This window comes from Sylvia atricapilla, chromosome 1, assembly GCF_009819655.1.
Source record: "Sylvia atricapilla isolate bSylAtr1 chromosome 1, bSylAtr1.pri, whole genome shotgun sequence".
Taxonomy (NCBI): domain Eukaryota; kingdom Metazoa; phylum Chordata; class Aves; order Passeriformes; family Sylviidae; genus Sylvia; species Sylvia atricapilla.
The window spans coordinates 64,284,946-64,297,592 of NC_089140.1; the positions used below are offsets into that span (position 1 = coordinate 64,284,946).

General features: G+C 44.4%; 1 protein-coding gene across 8 annotated transcripts in view; it reads right to left on the minus strand.

The window, feature by feature from the left end:
* Positions 1–3,837: 3,837 nt before the first annotated feature.
* Positions 3,838–12,647, minus strand: part of PHACTR1 (phosphatase and actin regulator 1) — a 303,804-nt gene continuing 294,994 nt past the window's right edge. For 5 of the 8 annotated variants that reach the window (XM_066324444.1, XM_066324422.1, XM_066324437.1 and 2 more), the window contains 2 exons: positions 11,643–11,719; positions 3,838–9,565 (listed from right to left, as the gene is read on the minus strand). In XM_066324444.1, coding sequence (XP_066180541.1) covers positions 9,550–9,565; positions 11,643–11,719 — 93 coding nt within the window. In that variant the 3' untranslated portion in view covers positions 3,838–9,549. The remainder of the gene's footprint in view (positions 9,566–11,642; positions 11,720–12,647) is intronic. The other 3 variants (XM_066324466.1, XM_066324472.1, XM_066324459.1) reach the window with 2 other exon arrangements.

The window sequence follows — 12,647 nt, forward strand, 5'->3', positions numbered from 1 at the left end:
AAATGAAGCTTCCCAAATCTGAGATACAGGACATCACAATGACCAGGGGTGATGTCCTTTTCTGAAGTGTTTTAAAATACTTTCTTTTTATCTGTCAGACAACTCTCTATGGCCGTATCTCCTTTGTTCTTCATGGAAGATATTCTAAAGAAGTGTGCAGGTATGGAGAAAATCAGTGGAGTGAGCCAGTGTAGTTCAAAATCACAGCCCAGTAATAACCAATGCCTCTGCTGAGTGCTTGGTTCAAAGCTCTTGTAATTTGATTCTTGTTTGGTTTAGATTTCAAAATTAATTCAATTCAGAAATGTAGTTCGTGATATAAGTAAAAGTAGAGTGATTAGCCATAGATAGAGATTTGCTGGAGAACTGATATTTTTCTTGTAAAAGTGTAAAATTCCATTTCTACCTCTTGCATAGACCAGGGAATTGTACATAACAATATGTTGCTTAGTTGTTATTTGACTCAAATTGGTGCTCAGTGTGCCAAGTGCCGAGGATGCTCATTGCACTTGAGAGTGTGTTTAGCTTGCACTCGGTGTTGTGCAGACTTGAAATGCTTTAGAAACTTTTGTTTTAAACTGGGTCAGGTTTACCTTGGAGCACATTAAGTGGGGAAGCCTGGGACTCAGCTGGGGTTACCCCTAAAATCCTGGTGAGGTGATCTCTGCTGGATGCTGAGACCTTGCTGATGGTGTTGCTGGAATGCCCAAGTTCAGCCAGGTCAGGAAAAGCATGTTTGTGTCTTCTTTGGAATCCACTGTTGTGCCTGTGCTGTGGTGTAATCCCTGGAGTTCACTTTGGATGGGTGTTTCCTAGTGCAGGCACAGGAGCTGGGAAAGGTGCACAGGAATGACACAGGTTCTGTTAACAACAGCCCTGCATTCTGTAACCTGCAGTGCACAAGGGTTTTAAATAATGGCCACGGGTGCAGTCTGAGAGATTGCCTGTGTGGAGGATTCCTCCCAGGCTGCACAGCCAACTCACACAGCCCCAAAGGTGCGGGTGTGTTACACGGCAGATTACTTGGTCATTTAAAAACAAGCAGCAATGACACTGAGGGTGTTCAGCTGTTTCAGTCCTGAAAGGGAATCAATAACTCATATTCTGTGAAGGGAGGTGCACTGAATCAGGATTAGAAATGCCAGTCAGTGTTACTGCTTCCAGGCTTCCCAATGAGTGTTCCTCCAATTACTGTTTGACTGAAGGCTCCAGAAGGTTTTTTTTTTTTTTTTTTTTTTTTTTTTTTTTTTTTTTTTTTTTTTTTTTTTTTTTTAAGTTTAAAGAAGCCTTTCTCTATCAGTAGGCAGGCCTGGAGCTGCACAGAAGAGAGAGATCAACTTTTACAGAACCACAGAAAGGCTGAAGGTTGCAGAGACCTCTGGTTGCCCAGGACCAAGCATGTCCACGCTGACTGTCTCCAAGGAGAGGGAGTCTAACACCTCTTTGGGCAACCTGTACTTGGTCATCCTCACAGAAAAAAAAAATAAAAAATTGTTTCCACATGAACAACAGCAATTTTACTTAAACATCCCCTTTTATGTGGGAGGGATCCCCAAATGCTGCTCCACTGTAATGTCCAGCTGAAGTTTGAGTGTAGCTTTTTCAGTTTTGTGTAGCAAGAAGGATCAGGAGTGTTTCTTTAGTGCACAGGTCATTATTTATTGTGGGCTGTGCTGAAGAAGGGGACCTCTCAAGAGAGTGCATGGTGGTTTAATGCCATGCTTCCTTCACCACTGGTGAGGAGGCATTTGTGTGTCTCATAATGGATTCATTCACAAACTTAAGCTGTGGATTTATGAAGGAACCAGTTGATGCAGAAGATGCCCTGAATTCCCAATAGACTGGAAGTATGAATCTGCCTCACTTAGGCTCAGTTAATTTTGGTGATTGCTCAGTTGCTCATGCACCCAGTGGAGTATAAAGCTTTAGCTCAGAGCCCTGCTTCCCAAGGGAGCTGGATGACAAAATGGGAGCTCCCACTGTTCCTAGCATGCAATGGTCAGGGGAAGGTTGAGGCAGGGTACCTCTGAAGTCCCAGCCTGGAGGCGGAGTCCACTGTTAGGGAAGCCTGGCTCTGTCCCTGCAGACATTGTCACCAGCCTGGTGTTGGTGGTGAGCATTCTTGGACCTCTTGAACTAAACCGATGCAGTAGCTGGGCTGTCCAACTTGGCATTTCCAATGGGAAGTCCAAGTTTGGTCATTTATCTACTATGGACTAGTAGTTCTTAACACAGGATCTTTTGATGGTGCACATAGTTGAGCCTCCCACTGAAATCTGGCTAAGTAGGGTGAGGAAGGGGTTATCTTTGCTGTTTGTTTTCTGTTAACCTCTGTATCATCCAGAAGGAACATAAGAAGTTACCTGATGTTCATTTTTCCTGAGAAGTTGGAAAACGAGGTAATTTTTCTTTATTTACATAATTTCTCACTGACTGGCTGAGTATGTAACTGCTTGCTGCATACTTGCTTGTTCATTAGAACCCAACAAGTGTTGGCTTGTTGTTTTTATTTTTCCTTTATGCCTTTTTTTCCCCCAGAGACAGCACTGAAGCATTCACTTTGGACAGTGAAAGCTCTCCCCCCAAGCTTCACCCTGCCAAATATCTTCATGGGCTTTGCAAACAAGAAAAATAAGCTTAATTTGATCCAGTTCTCCCTTCAAGCCATACTTTCTCTCCAGAAGGGTTTAGACTGGTGCCACATGTCTGTGTTCTCCCATGCTGCACGCACCAGTTCTTTTTCCAGCTGATGTCCAAATGTGATGGAAACTCCAGATAAGCAAAGTAATGGCAGATGTCAGAGGATGATGCTTGAAAAGTGATGAGTGGTTTGGATTTTATTAAGGGAAATGCATGGAAAGAAAAGCAGGAGAGCATGGAGACAAAATTAGCTGAAATACAGTAATGCAAAGGCTCATAAAATGACAGTGATACAGAGCAGAGTTTTGTGGACAGGAGATCTGCTGTCATCTCCACATGGGACAGCTTCAGCCAGAAATGTCCTTCTGAACACCCCAGCTCCTGTGGCTCGAATGTACCTAAAAGCCAAGCTTTTGTTCCTTCTGCCACTCGGAAGAATTCTGAAAGCAGCTTTGTACCGTTTGTAGGCACTGCTGGCCCGTGTGGCCTGGGGGTGCTGTTGCACCATCTGCACCTGGCCCGGAGAGCTGCACCAGAAGCTCCCCCTGCTCAGGAGCGGGGCAGCTGCTTTGTCCCGCACAGACCAGCTCGACTGTGTCACCAGGGCATGGCCACGCTGCCATTTTTGGACCCTGTTGTCTGGGAACCTTGATCCAAGGAGTGAAGGGGAGAAATGGAGGTGAGGAAGATGATGGCAAAGCAATCCAGCCCTACACCTGTGCTAAGGGCACTGAGCTCTTAGCCAGGTACTGCAGAACAGCAGAATGTGTTTGTGCAGGTGCATCTGTTAAATGGAGAATTGATTTTTTCCAGCCTCCTCCGTTTCCTGCCTACAGATGGCATTGGATTGCAATTTGATTGCCAGTAATTACATGGACTTCACTGAAGACACACACATCCTCCCTTCACTTAGACTGGTTTTATGAAATGCTTCCATTAAAACATAACTCATCGCTTTTGTAGAGGTCTCAGTGTACGAGATTGGGCTGTGTTCTCGCATTCCTGTACAATCTAGTCTCACCAATAATTTTCTTGTTAAAGCACAGAAATTACCTTATGTAACCAAACCACTATATACTGCTGCTATGGAAGCCATAGCTCGATGTGAGGGAAGGGGTTCTTTAGTCACAACCTACAATTTTGTTTACTTTATTTATCCAGATCTCACAGGATAGCATGAACTTGTTGGCTGTCAGAATGGAAATACATACACAAACAAGGATTGTGAGGTAGGTGAAAAGTTGCCTGGACGGAAGCAAACAAAAAAAAAGCCCAATACCATGGTTTTGATCATGTTGTGTTTCTCTATAAGCAAGGGAAAGAACAGAATTTGGTCAGTTAAAGTAGATGGATTTTTAATTTTTGTGTAATTGGAAGCCTCTGTGTGTAGGAGGAAGGGAGCTGCTCCCAGCTGCCACTGCCAGTGAGGATGCTGGGTGTCACTTGTCTCCTCAGGGTCAGAGTGTTTGCACCATCAGTTCCAAACACTGAAGAGCCTCAGCAGAGCTGTCACCCGTGCAGAAGGCGTGGGCCTGTTTGAAGGTATGTACTTTTTCTTGTGAAAGCTTTTTCTCCTCTTTTCACTACACAGAGGCTTCAACTTGTCACCCACTGAAGCTGCTTGGGGAAGAAGAGTAACAAAAGCCAGGAACACGAGATACAGATGTGCAGGAATGGGCTCTCTGCTGAACAGCAGCAGCACTTGCCGGTGCTGCTTGGTGGCTGCACATCGATTCTGGCAGCTGGCCCTGGCACAGCACAGCCTGCACCAGCAGCATTGTGGTGACAGGTTGGGTTTTTGGATGCTTGTGTGTGTCCAGTGCAGACTGTTGGATTTGCTCTTCACTAGGGTGGTGCGAGGTACCCCTTCAGCAGCTGAGGTACCACTCGTCCTTCCTTGCACCAGCCCAGCCACAGCGCCTGGGGCTCATCTGATCTGTCCCACCCATCTGTCCTGGGAAATCTCCCTTCCCTGCTTTGCTCGTGAGCCTGGCTGCTATCCTTGAGCGCTTCCGTGTGTTACACTGTCAGCCACTGGGACAGAGGGTGACAAAATACACAGGCACCAGGAAACTTTTTTAAATGAATTTTTTTAAGAAACTGCATACATCAGAGACAAACAATAATTTAAATACCATGCAGTTTCAGTATGTACAAAATCTAGGACATAGAGATCCAGTTTAATTTTTTCTAGTTATTTACATCATTTTCATACAGCCATGATCTGTTAAATTACAATACTGGAAGAGCACGATTGACAGCCACCACACTCACTCCTATACAAAGACAAACTATATACATACACTTGGATATCAACTGGAAAAATGCAACTGGTGCAGGAGTAACTGGGACACACAGGAACGCAGGAAATGTGCCCGTCACCTCCTCTTTGTTTATAGAAGTTGTTCCAAGCTTGAGCAGACTGAACACCTGGGAAAAATAATTCGTCCCCTTTTTCTTTCCTGATTTTTTTTATTAGCCTAGTCATCTCCCATGGCTATTTATACAAAGTTATTTTATTTGCAGGCACGTTAGGGAGCCCCCATTCATGTATAACTATGGGTTTCCACCTTGCCCATCTGTTTTTATGAGTGCAGGCTTCACTAGGCATGTTAGAAGTGTTCCCCCTCTCTTGGTTTATAGTTTTTGCACTGCACAGGTGGTACTGTAGAAATAAGGAAGGGTGAGTTTGGTGAGTAGCTGCAGTGATGACAGAATGCAGTGGTTATTATTAGGATGAGATACATTTGTGTAATGGGCTCACTAAATGGTTTCAGTTAACATAAAATAGCTACAAGTCTATTATGTTTTTTCCATCGCCTCTTCCTTCTCTTCTGATAATGCCCGCTGTGTTCACTAGGAATTGCCTAGACACAAAAGTTGACCTGAGTCCCTTCCCAGCAAACCTGCAGCCTGAAACTTCTTCAGCCTGCAAGTACCCATCCAGTGGGGTGTAGGGTGGGCAAAAGCCACAATGCCACATTCCCTATGAGTCAGGATGGTGTCACCAGGTCCCTGCAATCCTCTGCTGGTGAAGGTGTGGGTGGGTGGGTGGGTGATGCCACTATTGGGCTTCCTCACCATCACTTTTCCCAAACAAAACTCTTTTGTCTAGACGTTTTGGAACTGCTTTTTCAATCCCCACCACCTCCCCAGCCACCCCTTAGTCCCCATTTCTACTTCATTATTCCGCAGGCTGCTGAACAGATGTCAAAATACTTGCACACTTTAAGTACTCAGGATTCAGTAGATTATAACAAAAATGATTCTATTCCTTGACTCTAGATTATTATCTCTGGAGACGGATGACTGGAATAGTAATTTTTGTTCCGTGTTGCTTTTTCCATTCTCTAAACCTGGTGTAATTTCTTTATTACCACTATTAATCTCCTTCCAATCAGAATGGATTGGAAGGAGACTCTGCTAACACAGTCTTAGCAGGAATGCCATCATTATGTCCTACACATAATCCAGGTCAAAGGAGGGAAATCATGACTATTTGTTGTTTGGATTTTTTTCTTTACTGCCAACAGAATCGCAGTTCCTTTGCCATGATAGAGATGGCTTTCACAGATGGGAAAACACTTCTCAAGAAACCAGATTTATAAAAAAAAGGGACCAGCAGTTCCCCCATCTGTGTGCAACTTCCCAGGGATGCCAGAGGTGGGCGTGCACACCGAGGATGTGGTGCCCTGTTCAGGCCCTGAAAGGCTGCTGCGGAACACCTTGGTTCACTTTGGAAACTGCCCGGACCCACTGAAACTAAAACCAGATGAAGTGTCAGTTTGGTGATACTGCAGTGCCAAACACCCTGTATGGCTTCTTTTTCCTCCCCTTCCCTCTTTTCAGGAATAAGCTCTATTTCCAACTGAGGAGAAACATGGCAATTCTTTCACTTCTGTCCTGATGTCTGCTCAGCTAGGAGTTAAGTGGAAAAAAAAATACAGGAAAAAAAAAAGGCATGGCTGCATGGAAGTGCCCTGGGGACAGCACACAAATCCATGGGGCAAGGCTGAGTGTGGCAACTTGCTGAGTGGTCAGCAGGGACCTGCCAGGAGCTCATCCAGAAGAAGGTGCTGGGGAATGTTTGGCCATCACCCAGGACTTGGCTGTGATGTGTCTCAGGGGTTTATTTTGGGTACCAGACTGGCAGTGTGGGCACTGCTTGGGGCTGTGCCCGTGAGGGACAGTGGCAGTGCCCAGACTGATCATTCTCCTGAGGACTCCAGCACTAACAATGGACACATAGCAGCAGCCTGTGACTTCCACGTCCCTCCTCTTAATTTTATTAATAAAAATGAAACAGAGCCTCACCTTTCCCTCCCACTGGCCTACCAAGTCCTGTGATTCTTGTCACCACTGCTCCTTAAACTGTGTTCCTTCTATTTCACAGTGATTCTCTAAGCTAGACATGCCAGGGCAGGTGTGAGATCCATGCTGGGAACACAAGGATTTGTTGTTTTTCAGAACAGCTCTGTTGCAGAGCCCTTTGCTAATGCAGTGCCTGTTCAGTCAAAAGCATAAAGGCTTTTTTTCCTTGTCCTAAAGCTGTGATGCAGTCTTGTAACTTGTGTGCATACGTATGTGAATGAATTTATAAACACAAACTGAGGTTTTCGTGAAGATAACCCCAAAGCAGTTCTGGCTGGTATGTAAAGTGCTCTGCCTCTGCTGCACTGAGCTGATAACATTGCACATTGAAGGCTTTCACTACTGATGAATTTCTATCTAAAGCAACTGTGAGCTGGTGATACAGGGATCATGGTGTTTCCTCAGGAATCATCACCCAATCTGGGAAGCACCAGAAACCACCTGGTTTTTACTTTCCTTTGAGGTTCCATCCTACAACAGCCAATCCTCATTTAACAGCTAATAAGCCACAGCATTGGAAGGATGGCTGTGGATGAGAATGAAGAGCTTTTGCTTATCTCTGGTGGAGAGCCAATCTGCGAGGCACTGGGTGCCACCACCAAGTGTAGATGGAGGGCCTTACCCTCGCTGCCAGGGTTGTTGGGGCAGGCTGGGTGCCAGAGCCACTCCATGGGCTACATGCAGTCCTTTGGCTGTACTCCTGCATCCAGAGGAGTGAGGTGAGGCCTGAGAAGAGGCAGGAGTGTTGGCACTACACTGCACTGGCCATTAAATGCTCAAGTGTGAGAGGCTTCTCAGCCTGCAATCAGTGAAGGGTGATGTTAGCGTGGAACAGGGGGAGCTGGACGGGGAGCACAGAAGAGAGAATAGATACACGGAAGACAGTGAGAAAGGAAAAATTAGTAAAAGAATAACAGAAATAACTATTCTGTAAGTAAAAAACTTTGGCCTCTCTGTTCCAACTGTCAAAGGAAAATAGCTATTGTGGAAGAAAAGATGTCCTGAAATAATAATCTGGAACTTCTTACAGTAATGTTGCTACAGTGCTTTTAGCCACTGTCCCAAAACATGGCATAATAGTGTCTTGTAAGATCTTGAAAGGAATCTTGACAATGTCTGCCCCAGTTTGCTGGCATTATACTATTAAGAACTTAATTCTGGAAGGTGATGGCCTAAGTTCAGAAAAGCACTTAATTGTGTTCAGGTTCAATTAAGCCTGTCAGACATATCCTTGAAAGCAGTGAGGCTGTGTGTGCTTCCTTACTGTAGAGCACACACTTAAGTTGGCAAGTAAACCAGGCCCAGAGTGACCAGCTCTCCGAGCTCTGCTTGGTCAGTTTGTGGGTTAAACCACTGTAATAAAAATAAATTAAAACCAAAATTAGAACCAATAAATCCAGAACACTTCTGAATTGCTGTCCTCATGCCTCAGCCGTGGGTACCAGTGACAAGTCCCACCATCCATAAGAGTGGCCCCGAATCCTTTGGTTAGGCCAGGTAACACACCTTGTCATGCTTTGCTCAGTGTAAGTTTAGGATCAGTTCTTGAGACACCTGATACAGAGACAACAGATATCCTTCATGGAACCTCTGTCCCCTCCTGTTACGTGTCCCTCTGCAGAGCTGGAGTGGAATCCCAGCCTTTCCTGCTGCCGGGGGCACACTGGCTCTCACACAGTCACGAGGTTTGGGGGTAAGACAAACTACAAGCGGAGCAGATGCATGCAGTGATCATGAAGAAATGGGCTTTTGCTTGCTGGTCCTCAGTGTTCTTGTCACTTACTGCTAATGGGCTCACAACTGGCTTTAGAAAATTGTACTTGAAAGAGATGGAAAACAAACAGTTGCTAGGACTGAAGCAGCCTTCAGTAGGAGTCCTGTTCTTCAGAGGCGATACCTTTTTCTGCTTGGAAGCTGAACAATTTCTACTGACTGGTTGTAAACTTCTCCAGGGAAAGAAATGCCTTTCTAAGATGATATTCACAGATGGGCTGGTCCATGGAGAGTTTCCCTCCTTCACCGTCCTCATAAGGTGCTCTCAGCTTGAAAGGAGTGTTTGGTGTAAGTGCTTTAGTGCCAGAGGGGCTCATCTTTTGGACACTTCACGCAGGCCAAGTGATTCCCTGAACACCATCTCAGGGCTCTCTAGGATTGATGACAGAGGCTTGTCAGGATGAGGGGTGCCTGAAGACAACAATGGTTGCACCACCAGCTGGGCTTGAACATGTATGGCAAATCCACATGCCGGGAAAGTCCTATACATAGATGCCAAGTCTTGGCACAATTTCCCACCAGGGGTATTTTCTGTTACTGAAGCTTGAACCAGCAGGTCTGATGATGCTGCAGTACTCATCACATGTAAATACAATTCTCCTTTTTTTAATATTTATTTTTCTACTCCTTTTTTTTTTTTCTTTTTTAAAAAGGCAGTTTGGAAGATTTACATTGTACGTAACAGGGAAGTGAATAATACCAGCACTTATGGTTCCTTTTAGTTATGTTTTGAAGATGGCATAGTAGTCAGGTAAAATTGATCTGCTACGGTCTATGAAACCTAAAATCCAAGGGGAAAAGAAAAAAAAAAAAAAAAAAAAAAAAAAAAAGAGAAACAGTAAGATAATATCCTCACATGTATATTGCCCATTAAAAAAAACCTAGGAGAACTAATTGCCATCAACCATCAGCCATGCTGCCCAGAGGACCAAAAACAGACACTCTCACTTCCTTGGCCCTTGCCAGACTCACAGCTCATGGACAGGTGTAACCTGTTTGCACCAAAATCTACCAGGGACATTCACCCACTTTGGGTCCATCCCTGAGTGGATGATAGCAGACTCCAGGCCTGACTCCACAAAAATTGTCTGGTTTAGACAAATATTATGCTATTCTGCCAGAAGGATTTACATACAGTTTAACCATGATTATTCCTTAACGTTGGAGGCTAAAGAGCCAAATGGAGCTAAAATTGCCACCCTTCCTGCAAGGCACCCTGCGTCAGAAGGCCTGGGTCTGTCACATCTGCAAATGCACGTTTTTTAAGCTTTGATTTTTCACTCTATTATGAATTAATTAATGTGTCCCACTAGTAAAGTGACACTCATATTCTTTGCTCTTGCCACTGCTTAATGACATGAAGAGCTCATTACCTTGCTAATGACTTTATAATGGTGATTTATCTAAGTTTATTTAAGGGAATTACTCTCTTTTGTTTAAGCATGCTTCCTTCAAGTGCATATTTCCCAAAGCCACTTGTCGAACCAGTATGTCCCTGCTGTTCTTCAGGCAAACCCTTATCCCAATGTCTGTTACACGAGCTGTGGATCTCTACATGCCTGGCTCAGACTTACTGAGCCCAAGCTGCTTTCAGATACAAACTTTAGCTCACTCCAACACTGGAAGAGAAGGAAAATACTGCACAGAAACCTGTGAGAGCCAAGCAGCTGGACAGACTTCTGGAAAACCAAACCAGTCTGTATGTTGTGGGATGCTAAAGGCTTCATGGAATTCAATGGAGCTCTCAATGGATCTTGACTACTTGTAGCAACACCCCCTTTAAAACAGCCTCATTCTTTCTACATTTGTCACCTCACCCTAGAGAAGCCAAATGTCACTCAAAGGCTCAGTCACTGGGGTCAACAGATCTAGGCCAAGTGTACATCCTAAGGCTTCTCCCAGACCTTGTGGCTCAGGAGCAGCTGGCTTGTCTGTAGCAGCACTCTGTCACTACAAACCCCAGTGCAACCAGCCTAGCACATGCTAGGATGAAGAAGGGAGATTGTTTCTGCAAGGTAATATATGCATAATACATGTGGCAAATTTTAATATAATTATTAATTCATACACATAAAAATCCCCTAATACAAAATTAATTTTGCCTTAAGCTTTTCTGTACTTTTCCTAAAAGTACTGCCTGCATTTTTCATGAGCACTGAACTGATGAACGCATTAATACAAGGGGGGCTCCAGTTTTGCACCAGATCTCACTGTCACTTGTCTTCAGTACACAACATTTGTCACTAAAGTCCAAAGTGTTGATTTGCAAAGGCCTGACTTCAGCTGTAGCCTGTCAGAGAGGAAGGTTGTTGGTTTGGCTTCATGGATAATTCATTCAATCTCTACCTTTAAAACCAAAGCAAGCCCAAGGTGTAAATAATAGTGCCTCTCCTACAGTGTGGATCTTGCCATGGCCCACTGGGTCACTCGTGGCTGGACATGGAGGACAAGACTGAGAGATCTGTGGGTGGATCTGCGTGCTGTGGAACAGCTGGACACACAGCAGGGCTTAGTGTGCGCTCATTCAGACTTTGCTACGTGCTCTACCAGGGTTCACTGTCCTCTTACTGACACCAACTCCTTTTTTTAAACTTTTGATCTCAGACGAACAGATCTGCAGCATGACGATTAGAAAAACAAAAGAGGTTATACTTCATTAAATGGCATGTGCCTGCATAACTCCACATAACGGGGCAGCATGTGTTCATCTGTGTGAGTTGCTTTTACAGCCTGTAATTCTAAATGTTGTCTAGACCTCAGTGCATGTTGGAGAAACAGCTGCTGGCTTTGTTTTTTTCTTTTTTTTTTTTAACAACAGTATTCATTTATGGTCTTAAAAAATTAATCTCTCAGCTTACCTTGTTAGATGCCTACTTAATTCATGAACTTCCATTTCAGAGCTTTTAAATTCATTAAGCTCTTTTCGAATGGCTGCCTGCAAAGGACAAAGAAACTCATAAATGTATAAATGAGAGAGATCAAAATAAGTTCACTTTGTTCTCAAAACAGTATATTAAAAGTAAAGCAGAAAGATAACATTATCAGAGAGACAAAGACAAACATAAAGACTTTAAAATGTGGAAAGGAAGACAGATAAGCATGTTCTAAATCACATAAAGGGAAGAGAGAAATGCTTCAGTGAAATGGCTCAATTTGAAAACATATCACAGACAATGCAGGTACAAAACCCAACTCTGGCTTATGAAGTAAACATTTACATGTACAAAACCCAAATTAGCGCAAGCACGGAGGAAAAAAAGTGCACTGCAGTTTGTGAAACACTGTGATCTGTTCCAGAGCTAGACTGTGGCTGGACTGGGCCCAGATCCCAACAGACTTGTATTTGAGATGTCTTCTGCCTTTATTGGTCCTGAATTTTCTTAGGTGAAGTTACCTAAAGTGACTGATCTTGCTCGGGAAGGAAAGAAGGATACCTGGCTCCCTGCCCTCTACTCTGCCTCTGTGCCCCTCTACCCTGCTCCTCCCTTCTGACCCAGCTGTGATGTTTATTGAAGTGATTTGACAAAATAACCCAGCAGAAAACCTGCCATGGTGTGGTGGTGTTCAGCCTCTGTGGCTTGTCTGTAAGGGAAAAGAAAATCAGGGGGCACTGGCAGGGAGAGAAATATTGAAGAATAAAAAACCAGAGGGGGTAACTTGGAGGGACTCAGCTGCATGGTAGAGATGGTGCTCAGCAGAAATGGCTCAAGTCCCAAGCTCAGAGTCGGGACCTCTGACAGCTCTGTGGTATTTGTTGCACATGAGTGGTTTCACTGTGAGCATTTGGAGGGGATGTTTGGAGCATTTGGAGTCTGCTGTGGCCAAACACTCCCATAGGTCTGAGGAGTGTGTGGTGCCTTTGT